Genomic DNA, 19,159 nt, shown 5'->3' with positions numbered 1-19,159 from the left:
TCTTAAAAGGATAAAAAATCAGAGGCTCAATCCGTATTTACCGGAGCTTCAATACTGTGCATGTGCCTTTAAACCTTCTTTTCCATGACTCGAAGAATCCCCTCCTCACTTCTCAGTTTTTGGTCACTAGATATGTCCGCAATCGAATGTCAGAGACAACAAGTTGCTATTTCACAACATTTTTCTGTATTTTCAAGATTTCTCTCAATTTAGAATTTCTAGACGTTGATTGCATTAGTTTTCGTAGATCGGAGGTTTATTTACCTTCTTAAGCCTGTTATACATTGGTATTCATGCTTAGTTTTAATTGGAGTAGTTGGACTACAAATAAAATTGATTTGGAGAGGTTAATGGGGATTTTACTAGGCTTTTAATATTATGTCTAATTAATTAAGTTTTTTGGATTAGATATACAATAAACCCCAACTAGTGAATTTATTCAGAGAAATATTGATAATATAAAAACTGCTATTAATAGTAATCCATCACCTTTGACTGTCAATTGCGGCTACATCTGGTGACCAAAGATCATTAAAATTGAGGAGTTATTACTTCAAGTCACTGGTAAGAACACTTTGGGGCGCGTGAACAGTATTGAGGCTTTGTTGATGATGAATTGAGTCTCAACTTGAGGTGCGTTTGAGAGAAAAATGGAAGGGGAAGAAAAGCAAATAAGATGGGGGAAAAACAAATGACGAAGGGGAAAGTGTGTGCTGTGGGTAATAAGTCTCTAAATTGTTAGCTTATTACATAATAAACCCCAATTAATAGTTTAAGGACCAAACTACAATTATAGTTTGGGGCTAGGTATTACATTCTGCCCTCCACTGGTTCATCCTCAAAACTTAGATGATAAAATTTCTCAAAACCATAAAGTCATTGTTCGAGTTTAAATTATATTCCCCTAAATGCATGATTAACAATTGAGTATTATCTGCATCGAACTCTTTTTTTGTAGTTTAAGTTTTGGCAGTTTCCTCTACTACAAAGCAAGCGAAGAAAACGGGAAGGTGCACGTTACCAATCCTCAGTAAAATGTCCTATTATTTGTTAAAAACCAAAGGAAAGCTTTGATATAAGCAAGATGCACTTAACCACCCAACATAGAAAAGTTGGGTTTGGGCCCGAAAGCTGACATTACTTGACAAGCACCTTTCTAAATAACATTGCTTGTTCCCACTCATTGAAGATTGTTTATACAAAAGGTCAATGGGGGATACAAAAATTCCTCTTGTTGACACCATTTACGAGAAGGTGTGGTCATCTTTCTTTCTAGCAGCCATACAGTTCGGCTTAAATATGGAGAAGGGGAGAAGCAGTTATCTATGTAGTTACGGTCTCTAAAGCTGTTATTCTAGTTGAGCACTCTCTCTTCTTCATCGAATCTTGTCCTACCAAAGAAGAGTAACTTCTTACCAACCTGCAAAAGTTGTTTGGCTGGGGATTGTCTTTTTCATAGAACATTATTTTACGAAATTGAGGACGTAAGACAAGGTATTTTTCAAAGAGAAGAAACCAGACTTATAATTGAGCCATGATCAAGAATCCCAGGATCTAACCTTGACTGTCTTACAGATACACACACACACACACATAGACACTAAATGAATCGACTCATGGAGGATCTAAGGAGTAGCTTTACGATGGGTTTTGAAACCATCATTTGTGTGTGTGTGTCTCCGAGACAGAGAGAGCCTGAGAGAGTTTGTATGGTCCCCATCCTAATTAGAAATCCCCTATAGTTCTTGAAGTAAAGTTAGCATTATGCTATTCCTCTAACTCTCAAGGCCAGTCACCTTTCAAATCGAGGTCTGACCACTTCTCCACTAACTGGTTTGTATCCTTTTTGCTTGTCTAGTCACCAAAACTCTCTGATCCTTGTTTTTAGCCTTTTAGCTTGCTAATGCAGTAGATAGATAACTATCGAGAAAAGAGATAATGAGATAGCATGAACTCCTAAAGATTCATATGGCATTTGATGAATCACAGAGAGCATCTCTTAAACAGAACTCCATTGTCAAATTTGAGGTATCATCATATCAAGTTTTTGAGAGAACCTATGGAAAACCCATTCTAGGAAAAATCATTGGACCTAGTCTAGCTAAAAGTTCTCCACATTGAAAATAACAGGATACAAAGGTCTATCTGGGACAATTTGATGACAACAACATTAACATCATGGACCCACTACAATTTCTCTTCCAAAAAGTACAACTTCAAAAGAAGAGGGTTTGGAAGGATGTTAACCAACAAAGAGGAATCTGAAGATTGGAATGGTTACATGTGTAGAGTTTGATGAGAGGATCATGTGACTAAAATTTCATTTTGATAGGTTGCAATTTTACTATTTGTTTTGTTATTAATTTCTCCCTATTACCTGACTTGATTTGGATTAATTGCTGGATTTTACTCATTTTTAGTATTCTGCACGTATTTCAGGGAGTAGAACAAAAATTTGATAACAAGTACCAATTTGACAGAAAAGAAATGCAAGTAGCAGCGCTTGTCCTAGGGGCAATTTTGAAAAAGAAAAAAATCTTTGGACCCTTTCTTTTGGGCATGGGCTGAACCGAAAAAGGGTTGGTTCCTTTCCTAGCTGGAGCGCCGCACAGGAGGTGATGGCTGGAGGGAGAGCCGCCGCACATTGGAGTTAGACATTAGAGAGAATAGAGAATGCAGAGAACTAGTACCATGGTTCTTCCCTTTTTCCTTTAGCTTTGACTTTTCTTCCTTAGCTTGTGATAGTGGGATTCATCTACGGATGTCAGGAGCAAACTTGGAAAAACCTTGACTTTTCTTCATCTGAACTATTGGCAATTGCTTTTGCTTTTTTCGTATGTCATCCGAAGTGAAACAGAGGGCCATCTCTTGTAACTTTGCTATCTTTTCTTGATTGGAGCGAATTGCATTTCCCAATTTTTGTGACAATGGTTGCGGCTCTTGTTTCAACTTCCGGTGGACTTAATTCATCAAACATGAACTAATTGCTCCCTTCTAGTCAGAAAACAACGGATGCTTTGGATCGCCAAAAATTTGTGAGATCGATTTAGTTTAATCTTTTCCTTTTATTTATTGGTATTCGCATATTCCTGGATTGCTAAACTTATGGTTATTTAATTAATTGATTGTCTTGGATTCGAATAATTAATTGATTTGATAATATATTGTCAATTAGGGCATTAAATCCGTAATTGTTTAATTGCCTTAAATTAGTGACAACTGGCACGATTAGATTCGTGTCAGAGGGATACGCGGGCTAATCTGAATAACCCTGGTAGTGCGTTATTTGGTTAGAATAGGGCTCCTCTAATACGTCAGGCAATTGGGGAATTAAATCTTACGGGCGTACCTAAGATTATTTCCTAATTAGAGCAGTGATTAACGGGCGTACTTTAATCACCGACACAGTAAGGAGGGGTTGACTGCTATCGCTTGTTTGGTAGTTATAACCTATTTATTAATGAATAATTGGAATTGCCCTTGCTTCGATGATCAATTAAGTAAACCATTGCTGAAGTTATTTCTTGGCTAAATTTTTAATTAATATTACCTTGATTTTAGTAAATTGCCATTTGACTTTTAATTGCCTACTTTATTTTATTTTTAATTGTTTTCTTGTTTTAATTGATTCAGGTCTTTAATTATTATTACTCTAAGTTCAGTGAATTATTGTTTAATTTCTAGTTAGTTATTTATTTTTACTTTCTTGTTTGAATTTATTTGATTGTCGTCGTTCCTACAAAATCACCCCCTGTATTACTTTGGATTTCTTAAGAGACAAATATACCCAATCCCTGAGGATACGACCCTACTTGCCCTGTCTACAAATTCATAATTATTTGTGAAAAAAATAACCATCCCATTCAGGTATATCGGATCAAGCAAACTCTTCGGAAACATGGTGAATCAAGTAACCCATTGCACACCTAGAGTTCCTGCTCCAGTACTTGGAATTGGATTTTGGTCATTTTAACTGGCAATTAGGTTTAATTTTATTATTGTACAGGCTTCGACAACCTGTCATATTTCAATGGTCTTTGTTTCACCATTGGATCATGGATTCAAAGCTGCTGCTTTACTTTATCTCTGGAGCTCTTATCCCAATTTCAATTTTCTCTCTTCATTCTTTTTGTGCTCATGCTACTTATGCTTTCTCTGAAGTGATTAGTCTCACCTGGCTTTCCTTTGCTGAAGTCAAAGTTGATTACTTTTAGGTGATGGACTTTTATTTTTCTTTGGGCCATTCAAGTGAGATGGATCCAAGCTTAGCAATTCAAGCTATTGTCACTTGAAAAAGCACATATAGTTGATGGTGCTGAAATGCTGAGTAAGGAGGAAGTTCTTGTTTTGCAGATGGGGAGCAAGATTGGTGGTGCCCTCGTACAAGTTGAAGGAGGAGATTGTTGGGCTTGGGCCCATCCCATTTGGGTAGCCCAAAGAAAAGCGAAAGCAAATCACTTAAACTTCAACTTTGACTTGAGGAAAGGAAACACAGTGAGTCTAGTCAATTTAGAAGTGGTAAAAAAGTAATCCAACCATCAACCAGGCATGGGGCTGGTCAGCGGGTTAATTTTTCAACTGATGGATCACTGGTTGAATTGATGGTTTTCATAAAATAGTACAACAATATAATTTTAGTTATTAACATTCAAATTATTAAGATTTTGAAGGATATAAACCAACTGTTTTGATAATTCCAACTTGTAATAAGTTACATGGTCAAATTTCTAAATCAAAATGTACTTGTTCCAAATGTTAGTTTGTTGTTGTTGTCCTTTTGGTTTTATATTGGATAGCTAGAAGCTGTAGAATAGAGGAAATATGTTTGTGAACTCTAAGAAATCAATTGAGAAGTTTGAAATAAAGAGCAAAAAGATGGAAACTGATAGGATTCTCCAAATGATAAAAGTTTGGGTTAAAGAAGTCATTTTGGGATGTTTCCTCAAACCAACATAGTTCCCAGTCTCCCAATTTACCAGTAGGTTTAACCCGGTCCAAATGGCTGCTGTCCTTATCATCTAGTCTGCCATCCCAGTCCCATGGTCGGGTCACTGAGTTGACAAATTCAATCGTCTGGTCGGGTTGGGTTTAATAACTTTGCTTGAGAGAATGCAATAGGGAAGAAAGAAGAACAAAGAGAGACAAAGTTGATATTGGGACAAAGAGGTCTAGGTACAGAAAGTATAAGCTGTAATTTTGAAGTCGTGGAATGGTGAAGTAACTCCGATCGAGACTACATTTTAGCCATCCGATTTTATCACCAACTCTACAATGTTCTGATTATAATTTCATATTCCTCTTTGTTTAGTAAGATCCTTCCCCAGTCACTTCCTTTGAAATTGTAACTATTGGTTAGGAAATTACATTAGATACACTTTACAGTTGATGTTGTCATCATATACGTGTTCTTGCAGACACCTTCGCATACCAATTGTTTTGCAGTGGAGATTCTTTAGCAGATTAGGTCCCATTGATTTTTTTTTCCAATTTGGGTTTGCCACAGTTACAAGTGACGGTTTCTTTTTTCTACTTTAATGCTGTTGTTGATGTCATTGTTTAGTTATTTTGATTCATCCCATCCCATGTCATTGTTTACATTGGGTTGTGGTTTATGTTGATATTTGCCTGCCTGCACCTTTACCCCTTTCTCAATCTTTTTTCTGCGAAGATATTTTGAAAGGGGATTCTTTGAGTAATTTCTTTATCATTCCATGATCAAACGCCCCTCTACAAGCCTGAGGAAAGTGCTATTGAGGGTTTTGAGAGGAATGCGTGTTGGATGCCTATATCAGGGAGGCAGAAAAGATAGTTTTCTTCTTTGTTTAATTGTCAAAACAGATGTACTGTCAGAAGGGAAGTATATTTTTCTCCTAAACAATGACATTGATGATTTCATTTTCCACTTGGTATGTTGTGGAAGTTGTGGTCACTGAATATCTTTTGTGCATGGGTATGGTTCTCAAGCTATGGTCTCTTGCTTTCGGAATCAATTTCATGGTCTATCATTCTCATCGTATAACTACCCTCTGCATTTCCAATGACCTTTAAGTTATCATCCTGCAGCTCATTCTGATACAACTGTTGGAAGGATGCTTGTCGGGAACAAATGTGATTTGGAGAATATAAGGAGTGTGAGTGTGGAGGAAGGCAAGAGTCTCGCAGAATCAGAAGGATTGTTCTTCATGGAGACATCTGCATTAGATTCAACAAACGTTATAACAGCTTTTGAGATGGTTATTCGAGAGATCTACAACAACGTTAGCAGGAAGGTACTGAACTCTGATTCTTACAAAGCGGAATTATCTGTCAATCGGATTAGCCTTGTCAATGATGGGAGTGACGGTACAAAGCAGACACAAGGCTTATATTCTTGTTGCTCCAGATGATTGAAATTTAAGATGTGTAAAATGGTTTCTATTTATTTGCCTTGAACGGTCTCTGTTCATTTCTCTATTTTTTCATTTATTGGCGGATATAAAATATTTATCAAGGGGTTGCTGTTCCTTTTTTTTTTTTCTTGGATACCATAAGGACAATGGGTAATTAGTGAAAGCTCAAATTTAAAATTTTTTTTTTATACCGGTACTTATTTTATGAGAATGTTTATTTTCTGTTATATTTGTTCTGTTGTGCTCAATCCTTAGCATTGTTTTCAAGCGTAAAAGCTAAAAGCAGTTCAGTTTTCTTTGGAAAAAATTCACTTTCCTTAAAAAAAACTTTGAGTTAGAGACACATTTCGTCCTCAAAACTTTTAGACGCATCACATTTAATATATGAATTAATTATTTTGGATTATATTTTATTAAAAAATAGCAAAATATCCAATTTGGATAGAGAAGACTGACGTGGGGTTAATTTTGACTAAAAAATTGTTTTTATTTAATGATCACGTGCCAAACATGCGACTTTTTCCATCCAAATTAAGTAATTTACCCTTTTTGGATTAAATGTTAAAAAAATAATTAATCTTCTTTTGGAATACTAGTTGCTTATTCGGGAGTAGTTCAACTGGGAGAACATTTCTTTCATCACTCAGACATGCTTTGATCATTGCCTTTCTATACTTTTTCTACCCTTCTTTTTGGACACTTAGTATTTAAATGAAGCAACTTCCTTCTTAGACCACTAATCAGTATAAGTTCTTTGAAAAGGTCATCGCAGAAGTTCTCAGGAAATTGCAGATTTGACTACATTAGAAGGGTTGCAATAACCAAACTTTTTGAACAAGTAAGCAATTGTTCAAGTTTTTTGTATTCCTCAGGAAATTCCAATTTTAGTTGAGTTAGAAATTGTGCAATAAACAAATTTTGGGATATGTTCTGTTTCTGGCTAGCTTAAAACCCGTTAGGTATACAGGAAAAAAGGCCTGTTAGAGTATATCTTAAGTCTGGAATATGAAGAAAGGAAAAGAACTTGGAGGGTGCATCACTTGAAGATTGGAGTCATTAATTGGCTGAAGAAACAGGCGTTGCTGGTCAGAAACGTCATCTAGAAGGGGAAGAAGACTTAGGGAGTCTTGGTAAAAGTCTTTGCTGATTGAGTGATCACACCTTTTTCCCCAGTCTTTCCCCAACTAATACAATAATTATTTAGTTCTTGAGAAAATCCCATATCCATACAATTTCCATAAAGTCTACCAAAAGTCTTCAATCTTTACTGTCCTATAATAGTACTGTTCGAGACTTTTTCTATTTCTGCTTAATTTCCTTGTCATTCCAGCTTCACAGATTGGAAACAAAAAAATTCCAAGAAGAATTCCACTGAATCTCAGCGTCATTCCTCTTGATTCTTTGTTTATATTTTGAAGTACCTGGAACCCTCTTAAGCTCCATCAAACCCCATTGATCTGACTTCCTGAAAACAATTCCCCAAAGGGCATACATTTTTCAACAGCCATGCCTTCAAACATCCAAATACCATCAACCAAAGCAATCATCTCTGCTGCAGCCTCTGTAACTGCCACAGCCATGCTTATTAGGTCCTTCGCCAATGATATCATCCCCCAGGAGTTCAGACACTTGTTCTTCACCAAAGTTCACCAGCTTTTCACAGCATTCTCCAATGAAGTCATCTTAGCCATCGATGAATACGATGGCCTCGGCCAAAATCAACTCTTCAAGGCTGTAGAAGTTTACTTGGGATCCATTCTAAGTCCGTCCACCAAAAGGCTTCGAGCCACGTTGCCTCAAAAAGAAAAGAAAATCAACGTTTTCATGGAAAGCAATGAAGAACTCACCCAACAATTTAACGGAATCCAGCTAAAATGGAGGATGGTTCGTGAGCAGATTCAACCGAGATACGTTACGATGCCTGGTGACTACAATTCAACTATGATATCTGAACACCGGTATTATGAATTAATCTTTCACAAGAAGCATAAGGAAATGGTTATTGGTGAGTACTTGCCTTATGTTTTGGAAAGATCCAAGGATGTTGAAGTTGAAAAGAAGACACTGAAATTGTTTATGTTGGGAAATGATCGGATGATGGGGCATAAGGGTAATCCATGGCAATCAGTTAATCTTGATCATCCAGCCACATTTGACACTTTGGCGATGGATACAGATGATAAAAAGATGGTCATCAATGATCTTGAGAACTTTGTCCGAAGGAAAGAGCTTTATAGGAAAGTTGGGAAGGCATGGAAAAGAGGGTATTTGCTGTTTGGGCCACCAGGAACAGGGAAATCAAGTTTGATTGCAGCCATTGCCAATTATTTAAAATTTGATATCTATGACTTGGAGCTCACTGATATCAGGACCAACTCTGATCTGAGAAGGTATCTGATTTCAACAGCTAATCAGTCGATACTCGTCGTGGAGGACATTGATTGCTCGATTGAGCTCACGAACAACCGGCCAAAAGCATCAAGGGCACCTGTGCACCCTCACCAATATGGTCAAGAAAACAGGGTAAGTTTCCAACGTGATTTGTGCTGCTTTGGAGTAACATAGCATTAAATCTTGCAGTGTGCTTTATTACGAGGGTATACGTATTGTTTCAGTTTTGCCCATTGCATGACTTTCTCCTTTGTGTAAGCTGAAATTGCTTGATGAACTCCGACACAGAGACAAACTAGAGTGCTTTGGCAAATACCATATACCAGAAGACTTTATCAAGCATATATGTTATCGTCAAGTTGGCAGAAAGTGATAATCGTGGTTTAAGGCGATTAAATTGAATGTCTAAACAAGTTCCATCCACAACGGTGTGTCTTAGACTCCTAGCCAGGTACCCAAATGCCAGTTGCCATTTTCCTTTTAGTAAAATACCAAGGGCTGGAGTTCACAGTATATTCGAATGTGCTTGTGTATCTGATCTGAGTGCAGTCATTTGCTTTACAACAAATTTTAGGAAACTCATGCACTTAACTGAATTCCTTGCCAGTCTCTTGGACTCTGACTTATATACTTGCATATACTTATTACTTTTTTTTTCAGCGACGATATAATTTGTATTGATGGGCAAAAGATGTACACTTATATGAGCAAATGCTCAAGTGATGCTATACAAAAGTGCTAAGCACACTGAGGATTAATCCATTCCTCATCTTGAAAGATCCCTAAAGCATAATCACTAATCAATTTACATCTATGATCTATACTCCTATCCAAACAAAAGGAGCATTTCTGGAATAAGGACCTCAGATTGTTGATATCATCGATTAATGTTGCCATTCTTGTGTCCCTGGTTTCCTTGATGTTATCTCCTTCAGCAATTGGATGATGGGGATATGTACTTTAATTTCCTGCCACTGCTGTTTTTTGGCCTTGATGATGACCAGTTTAACAGCTTTAGCAGTAACTTGTGGTTGACTTCTTGAGCTTCTATCATTAAGTGCCCAAGCTATCACCACCTGGTTATTGCTGTTAGTTGCAATGATCCCCATCCCAACTCTGCTTGAATCTTTCTGCACTTGAGTTGTTACTCGGATTTGAATATCTGCACTCCCCTCTTCTACTGCTACTAGTTCTTCCCTGGCTCCACTAATATCAGCAGAGCTCATTCTCTCATTCTTTCTTCTGACTGTTACTTGCTCCTGCCATTCCTGTTGTGCCTTTTGAACAGCTTTCATTGGATGTCTTTGTTTGGCATTAAACTTCCAATCATTTCTATTTTTCCAGATTTGCCAGAGTATATTGGCTGTCAGCTCTATATGGTCCATGCCATTTATCCTGCTTGTTGGTCCCATAACAGCATTTCACCAAGCTAAAAAGTTCCCTGTATGCTCTGCTACTCCATCCCATTGTATTGGTGACATTTTCCATACCTCTTGAGCTTTTCTGCAATGGAAGAGTACATGCTCAATAGATTCCTCTTGCTCTCCGCATCCTTTACAGATTCGATCACCAGTCAGAGTTCTTCAATGTATTAGTCCATTGACTAGTAAATGCTCCATTGATACACCTCCAAATAAAGTGTTTTAGCTTGCACTTGATGTCCAGCTTCCACAGTACCTTCCAGGTTTTCCTACTGGATTTAGCTAAGCTGGTTTCTCCCTCAGCTCCTCTTCTCTACTCTTGATCAGTTAACCCTTTGCACAGTTCCTTGTAGCCTGATTTGACAGTATAGGTTCCATTTTCACTATGAATCCAGTAATTGCAGTCATCTCTCCCTGAGTTGCATATATTTATCATAGCCATGGAGAAATTAGATTGTCAGCACTAATTAAAATATTTTCTAACTCACCACCTTTCCAGGTTACCTTGTCTGGATTGCTGAACTTCATTGATGGACTATGGTCGAGCTGTGGGGATGAGCGCATCATAGTGTTTACAACTAATCATAAAGATAAGCTAGATCCAGCTTTATTGCGCCCTGGTCGTATGGATGTGCACATTTACATGTCGTATTGCACCCCGTGCGGTTTCAAATTGCTTGCTTCCAATTACCTTGGAATCATAGATCATCCACTCTTCTTGGTTGTTGAGCAGCTGATGAAAGTTACAAAGGTGACTCCTGCAGAGGTAGGAGAGCAGTTATTGAAGAATGGTGAGCCTGAAACTGCACTAGAAGGCCTGATTCAGTTCCTTGAGGAAAAAAAGAAAAATGTTGAATTTGAAAATCATAAAAGTAATCAACAAGCACCCGAAACTGTAGTTCCCCTTGAGCTCGAAGAAGAAGGTGGAAATGAGGGAGAGACAAACGTAATCAGCCTTGAAGCAATCAAAGAGCTGGTAAAGATGAATAAAGTGTCTCCTGATGAAGTTCAAGTGGTAAAGAAGGATGAGGCTGATATTATTTTGAGAGGCCTGATTCAATTGCTTCTGGAGAAAAAGAAGATTCAAGTACTGAAAATAGACTCAGGATCTTCTGCTGAGAAACTCTCCCTGACCTGAATTTGAAGGGAAAGGTGGGCATAAATGCGGGAGCACCTGAGCAGAGGAGGATAACAAAATTCGCAGATCATGTCCCCTGGTGCGAAACCAAGCTCATCATGTCTCCTGGTGCTAAACTACCTTTGTTTGGATTGCAGTTTTCTAAGAAAATATTTTCACATTTTTCGCGGACACATTTTTTGTCGGAAAAATTGCAAAGAACTGGCAAATATTGTAACAAGAATCGGCTTCAAATCGTGATAGATATCACTTTCCTTTAGGCTTTATTTGTCCGGTATAAAGTGCAATAACCTTGGACAAATATCCTTTAGGATAAGATGAAGTTTGTTTGTCTTAAACTCTTGCACAAAGCAAGACAAACCCTTGGTGAACTAAGGAGTGCTTTTTGAGAGAGTATAGAATAGTAGGAAAGTGATTTTCTGCAGCAAACCACTCTCTACTTGACCTCTTTATATAGGAAGATTGTTTGGGAAACAGCAGGACTCATTAAATACTTATATGAATAGATTCAAAGTATTGTGTACACATTCATGCATTTTAATTCATGCATCTCATGATCATTAGATTAAAACATGAATCTATCCTTTCATTCAATAATTCCCATATACATGAATACATTCATAATGAATGTACATTTTAGAAACATTCACAATACTATACATGTACCAAAAATTAATGAATATACATTAATTACATGTATGTACATCATACAAATTTTGAAAAGTTTCCAACAATCCCCTGCCATTTTCAAAATTTAGAAAATGGATTTCTAAAAGGTCACCAAGTAATCTGACACTCATATGCATCAATAATGGTGTCTTTCGATTGAACCACTATCTTAGTGAAGGTTCTTTGAAATCAATCCTTCAAGATGGCAGACAAGCTTTGAACCACTTGGACATTGGACCAACCTCATAAACACATCACACACTGAGCAATGCACAACCATAAGTTCTTCAACGATACATTTTACGACCTTGTATCACTATCCTTTCATGAATGTTACAAAGTAAAGTCCTTAACTTTGTGGTTTGCCGAAAACCAACATTCATATAGGCGACATCTTAGTGCCCCCGCCATAGATAACACTTTTAAGATTCGTTAAGAGTCCAATGACTCACCCTTACATTTGCACTGGCGAGAATAACATGCACTATTTAACATTGGGATGTCTAAACTTCACATAGTGTACCAACCACTAGAATGGTGTACTTTCATTCATTGAATTCAAGACTAGACGTTGTATCTAGCGTTGAATTGAGGTTCCACCATTAGTGATCAAGAATTTTGGACTTTAAACCCATCCCCCTTGATGTCTTTGACACCAAATTTCTTGATAATCCTTTTGTCAAAGGATCACTCAAATTTTCATTTGATCTCACAAAATCAATAGATATGACTCCATTTGTGATCAAATCTTTAACATAACTATATCTTAAACCGATATGTCTTGACTTCCCATTATACACTTGACTATATGCTTTAGCAAGTGTAGCTGCACTATCACAATGGATTGAGATAGGCGACAAAAGTGTTGGCCACAATGGTATATCACAAAGTAAATTACGTAGCCATTCAGCTTCTTTACAGGCCGAAGCAAGTGTTACAAACTCTGCTGCCATTGTTGAATCGGTGATACAAGTCTGTTTCTTAGAACCCCAAGAAATTGCACCTCCACCAAGCATAAAGATCCAACCACTTGTCGACGAGTGATCATCTCTATTGGTGATCCAACTAACATCTGAAAATTCGTCTAAAACTAAAGGATAACCGGTATAACATATACCATAGTCCTTAGTGGCCTTTAAATACTTTAAAATTCTGATTACACCTTGCCAATGTAACCTACTAGGGTTGTTTGTATATCTGCTCAATATACCAACTGCATATGCACTATCAGGTCTAGTACAAGTCATTGCATATGTTAAGCACCCTATAACCTTGGCATATTCCATTTGAGATTTTGGATCCCCCTCATTTTTCACAAAATTTATTTTGGGATCCAATGGTGTTGAGGTTGGAATACAATCACTTTGATTGAATTTGTTAAGAATCTTTTCAATATAATGTGATTGAGACAGCATTATATTATTATCATGTTTGAAGATTCTTATGCCAAGAATAACATCTGCCTCACCCATGTCTTTCATGTCAAATTTACTTGAAAGCAAAGTTTTTGTGACTTCAACTTGTTCCAAGTCAGTCCCAAAAATTAACATGTCATCAACATATAAACAAATTATGACACCTTTGCCATCACTAAACTTGCTATAAATGCATTTATCAGATTCATTTATTTTGAATCCACTAGCAAGAATAACTTGGTCAAATTTCTGATGCCATTGCTTCGGTACTTGTTTTAGTCCATATAAAGACTTAACAAGTTTACACACCTTATGCTCTTGACCAGGTATCACAAACCTTCGGGTTGCTCCATATATACTTCTTCATCCAAATCACCATTCAAGAATACTGTTTTAACATCCATTTGGTGAATGACTAGATTTTGGATAGAAGCTATAGCAAGTAGCACTCTAATTGTAGCAATTCTAGCTACTGGTGAATATGTGTCAAAATAGTCCACACCATACTTTTGTGTGAACCCTTTGGCAACCAACCTGGCTTTGAACTTATTAATAGTTCCGTCGATCTTCATTTTCTTCTTGAAGATCCACTTACAACCAATTGGTTTTGAACCAGGTGGTAAATCTACTAATTTCCAGGTTTTATTACCCATGATTGAGTCTATCTCATCATTAATAGCTTTCTTCCAAAAGGGAGCATCTTGTGAGTTCATTGCTTCTTCATAGGTCTTGGGATCAGCCTCAATATTGAAGTAATATGAGATTTGGTTGCTCACTGTATCTCTAGTTCCTTCAACTAGATACATATAAAAGTCCGAAGCGAAATCCTTTGACTTTCTAGCTTTTTTGCTCCTTCTCAATTCAATGGTTTCATTTTCACCATCTTTTATCAATTCACTTGATTTTGGAATAACATCTTTTATAGAGGTGAACCTATTCTCTTCAAAAATAGCATCTCTAGATTCAATTATGGTATTAACCGAAATTGAATCATTAGATTCAATTACCATGAACCTATATGCTTTGCTATTTTGTGCATATCCTAAGAATATACACTCCACACCTCTTTCTCCCAATTTTCTTTTTTTGAGCTTCTGGAAGTTTTACAACAGCTCTACAACCCCAAACTTTCAAATAGTTTAGGTTGGGCTCCTTTATTCCAAAATTCATAAGGGGTTATAGAACTCCTTTTATTAGGAACTCTATTTAAGATATGACAAGCCGTTAACAAGGTTTCATCTCAAAAACTTTGACTTAGTCCAAATTTTGACAAAAGTGCATTAACCATTTCTGTCTGATAGGGTGTTAATTGTTGGTTATTTTTATTATTAATTTCCCATTTGTCCTTACTAAATATTGTTTTAAATTGTTAATATATACTTATATTTGGTATTTGGACCTATCTACAGGAAATGGAATTAAAAAGTGCTAAAAAGGGGGACCTGTTGGAGAAAATTGCTCCACATGTGAGAGACTCCAAACAAGCTTCACAAAGCAGACGGATGGCATTTCCTTTTTGCTGATTAGCAGTTGAAGTCTTTGAGGAGCAAGAGGAAACGAAAAGAGAAAAATTCGGTTGGAGCTTACTTGTCGGAATTGGACTCTCAATTTGTGCGGGGACCACGGAGAGAAGAAAGGCATTAGTCATTTGAATTGAAGGAAACAAACGTGCAGAGAGTTGTTTTTGTTCCTTATTTGTGGGGACCACTGGATAGATAGCTTTAGTCATTTCCTTTTGGCTATATAAGGACAATTGTAAGGAAGGCTACGGAGAGCTTTTAGCATAGTTTAGTTTTTTTCCTTTCTTAGTTCCTTTGATGGCCTGGACCTCAGTTAAATTACTTGGAGATTTTCTCATGAGGCGTGGCTAAGTTTCTCATCTAGTCGAAAGCCAACTTGAAGGCGCGGTTCCAAATATCTGTGAGATCGACTTAATTTTATTTACTTTTTTTATTCATTGGTATTTGTACGTTTCCTGATTTAATTGCTTATGTTTGTTATGTTATTTGAATGTCAAGAGCCCGATATTAGAATTAACCTGATGATCTAATGCCAAATTAATTGATTGAATCCGTAATTGTTCAATTGATTAATATCAGTGGTGACTAGCGTGATTGGTTTCATGTTAGGGAAACGAATGATCTAATTTAAACAAACCCTCGTAGCGTGTTTGTTGGTTAGGATTGGGTTTTTCTAATTATTAATGCAATCGAGTAATTAAATCATATGGTCGTACCTAGGGTTATTTCTTGGTTAGAGAAATAGTTAATGGTCGTACCTTAACTATCGAGAAATTAAGGAAAGACTGGTTGTTCATCGCGTGTATGACAACTATAACCAATCTATTAATGAATAATTGAATTATCTTTGCATCGATGATCAGTTGAATGGACCGTGCCTGAAAAGTTGCACCTTTGGCTAGAGTTGTATTGGTTATTGATTATTTCCTATTTATTTCTTTTAGTTGTTTCATTAGTTAGTTAATTAGTAATTTTATATTTTCCAAAAATCCCCCATGCACTGAACTTTAGAAGAAACGAATTATCCCCATTCCCTGTGGATTCGACCCTACTCACCGCTATATACAAAATCTGTATTTTTCTCGAATAGGTAATTATTATTGCACAGGCTCGATACCCTGTCAATTTTTGGTGCCGTTGCCGGGAACTGGTGATAGGTTGTAATTTTATCATTTATTTTATTATTAATTTTCCTTATTACCTGATCCGATGTGGATTAATTGCTGAATTCTACTCACTTTTAGTATTTGGCATATATTTCAGGGAGTAGAACGAAAATACCATAATAAGTGCCAATTTGACAGTTATCAGGAAAGAGTTCAAGTAGTAGGCATCTAGGGTATTTTTGGAACAAGGAGACACAAGTCTTTTTTGGTAATTTGCTGAAGATAGAATAAAAGGAGGAAAGGAACGAAGGGTTGGGGGTAGTCACTTCTTCCTCTCCGGAAGGAGAGCCGCCGCACAGGAGACTACTAGATAGAAAGGAGAATAAGGAGTAGAGGATTTTTCTGTCTCCTTTAGTTTAGTTTTTCCTTTGACTTTTCCTTAGGATTTTTCCTTTGCTTTTGATTCTTACGCATGTCAGACAATACTTAGTAGTTATTAGTTTTACTTTGACTTTTCTTTTGGATTCATATTGGCTTTTCTTCTCTCGGATGTCAAGACCAAACAAAGCAATGAACTACTTCCTCTAGCTTTACTTTTTCAACAGTATTGCAACGACGTGAATTTATCCAATTGATGGCCGTTGCTTTCTCTGCAAATCTCTATGATTTTTTCGCATCCGGGATGAACTAAACCTGCTTTTCTAGTCAAGGAACAACGGAAGTTTTGGTTCGCTTAAAATTGTGAGATCGATTTAATTTTATCGTTTTTTTTATTTATTGGTATTCGCATATTCCCTGGTTACAATGCTTATGATTGTTCAATTAATTGATTGTATTGGATCCGGATAATTAGTTAATTTGGGAATCTATTGTCAATTGGGGCGTTAGATCCGTAATTGTTTAATTGTCTCAAAATAGTGATAACTGACATGATTGGGTTTGTGTCAGGGGAATACGCGGGCTAACTTAAAATAACCCTGGTAGTGTGTTATTTGGTTAAAATAGGGCTCCTCTAATACGTAAGGCAATTGGGGAATTAAATCTTATGGGTGTACCTAAGATTATTTCTCAATTAGAGCAGTGATTAACGGGCGTACCTTAATCACCGACGCAGTAAGGAGGAGTTGACTGCCATCGCTTGTTTGGCAGTTATAACCTATTTATTGGTAAATAATTGGAATTGCCTTTGTTTCGATGATCAATTAGGTGAATCATTGCTGAAATTATTTCTTGGCTAGATCCTTTGATTTTAGTAAATTGTTATTTAATTTCTAGTTGGCTATTTTATTTTTATTATTTTACTTTTAGTTGAATTGTTTAAATTGTCACCCATGATATAAAAACACCCCCCTTGTCACTATGAATTTGATAAGAAACAATTACCCCCAGTCCCTGTGGATTCGACCCTGCTCACCGCTATCTACAGAAATTACTTTTAGTTTGAGCAGGTTTTTATTATTGCACAGGCTGACAACCTGTCAACTGGTGCCAGATTAATTTGTTTCTTTTTTTTGTATATAGTTGATGGCTGCTAACATTCCATATTTTGATACTAGACTGGATTTTATTCTTCAATGGGATTATGAGACTCATGTTTTTTCTAATGATCAATTGGCTGTTGCAAATTGTGGAAGTTATTTTTTCTCAGGTTATTCAATCGACATATGCCCCGCATTTCAAAATAACCTAAGTGTTCCAGTTGATACTTTTGGAGATTTTTCACCTCAGTATCAAATGTGGTATGACCCTTATTCAAACGGATATGATCAAGGATGGTGGGATGATTCCAATTTCAATTATATGACCGGGCCGATGGATTTTCAACAGCAAGAGTCTCAACAACCATCATTCATGCCAAATCCGTCTCTAGAAGAAATGATGAAACAGTTAATTGCTAATCAACAAAAGATGAATTCTGACCTACAAAGCATGAAGAATCAATGGGGACAAGTGCAATCATTGCAAACTCAGGTCAATCAATTGATGATAGCAATTAATTGCCTAGAATCCCAAGTCCAAGGAAGACTTTCAAATTATGAAGAATTGCCCTCACTAACATCGTCGATCTTGAAGAAGATGAGAGTGCAATTATTCTGACAAATGACATGGAGCTACAAGAGTCTCAAGAAAATGGATCTAAAAATGCAATTGAAAAAGAAGTTGAAGTGCAAGAAATGAGACCCCAACATCAACTCGTTCAAGTGAATGACTTCAGTGAACAATTTTCAAATGCGGTTACATCTTCTCCATTCCTTAATCAATATTTTCCTGACTTCTATTCTTCAACTCCTGTTATTGAGATTGATTTTATTATACCAGAAAATTTTAAATTTCATGACAGGAATAAGTTAAGAGCGGTAATGGCAAAATATGCTGAACCAATAAATGCGCGCGATGGAGGAGTGAGTGAAGAATCTAGATTATTGTTCACCGATTTGGCGCCATCTACTAGTTCATGGAACCCCGTAGCTCGTGTGCCCAAGAATTACTCTACTTACGAGGGCTATTAGGACCATATAGAGGATGAAGCATTAAGACGAGTTACAAGATTTTATCCTCCTTGAACAAATATGACAATGTCTAGCCAAAGACATAAAAGAAAGGCGCTTTTTGAGAGGCAACCCAAATATTGGTTTTATTATTTTTCGTTGTTCAATTCTTTCATTTTGTTGTTTCTCATTTGGGTAGTAGTCGGTCTTGATATTTTTCTTCATTGTGACCAAGAAGTGCAATCTTGGCCAGCCCATACGGTGTTTGTGACTCCTGAGATCAGTGGACGTTTACCAATCTTGACGTGCCCACGCGGTGTTTGTGCCTCCTGAGGTCAGAGGACGTTTACTAATCTTGGCATGCCCACGCGGTGTTTGACGACCCAAAAATGAATTCAAAAAAAAATTTAATTCACATTGAAAAAAAAAATTCAAAAAAAAAAACATTTTTTTCTTTTTCTTCAAAAATTCGAATTTTTGAAAATTTAAATGCGGGAAAAATTTTTTGGAAAAAACATTGAAAAAAAACCCCAAAAATTATTTTTTTCTTTTTCTTTCTTTCTTTCTTCTTTTTCTTTCTTCATTTCTTTTCTTTCTTTCCTTTCTTTTTCTTCTTCTTCT

The 19,159-nt window shown here is 36.6% G+C and overlaps 2 protein-coding genes across 2 annotated transcripts in view; both read left to right on the top strand.

Annotated features, from left to right (window-relative positions):
• The window catches only part of LOC113764812 (putative late blight resistance protein homolog R1B-17), a 96,978-nt gene that overhangs the window by 11,084 nt on the left and 66,735 nt on the right, over window positions 1-19,159 (top strand). The window lies entirely within an intron of this gene.
• On the top strand, window positions 7,689-11,814 carry LOC113764814 (AAA-ATPase At3g50940-like). Its single transcript, XM_027308820.1, has 2 exons — window positions 7,689-8,912; window positions 10,701-11,814. Exons 1-2 carry the CDS (start codon window positions 7,896-7,898, stop codon window positions 11,337-11,339), a joined length of 1,656 nt encoding a protein of 551 aa, XP_027164621.1. The 5' UTR covers window positions 7,689-7,895; the 3' UTR covers window positions 11,340-11,814.

Source organism: Coffea eugenioides, chromosome 3 (genome assembly GCF_003713205.1).
Source record: "Coffea eugenioides isolate CCC68of chromosome 3, Ceug_1.0, whole genome shotgun sequence".
NCBI classification, from domain to species: Eukaryota; Viridiplantae; Streptophyta; class Magnoliopsida; order Gentianales; family Rubiaceae; genus Coffea; species Coffea eugenioides.
The sequence above is the reverse complement of the archived record's forward strand: the minus strand, read 5'-3'. Positions and strand labels throughout refer to the sequence as shown.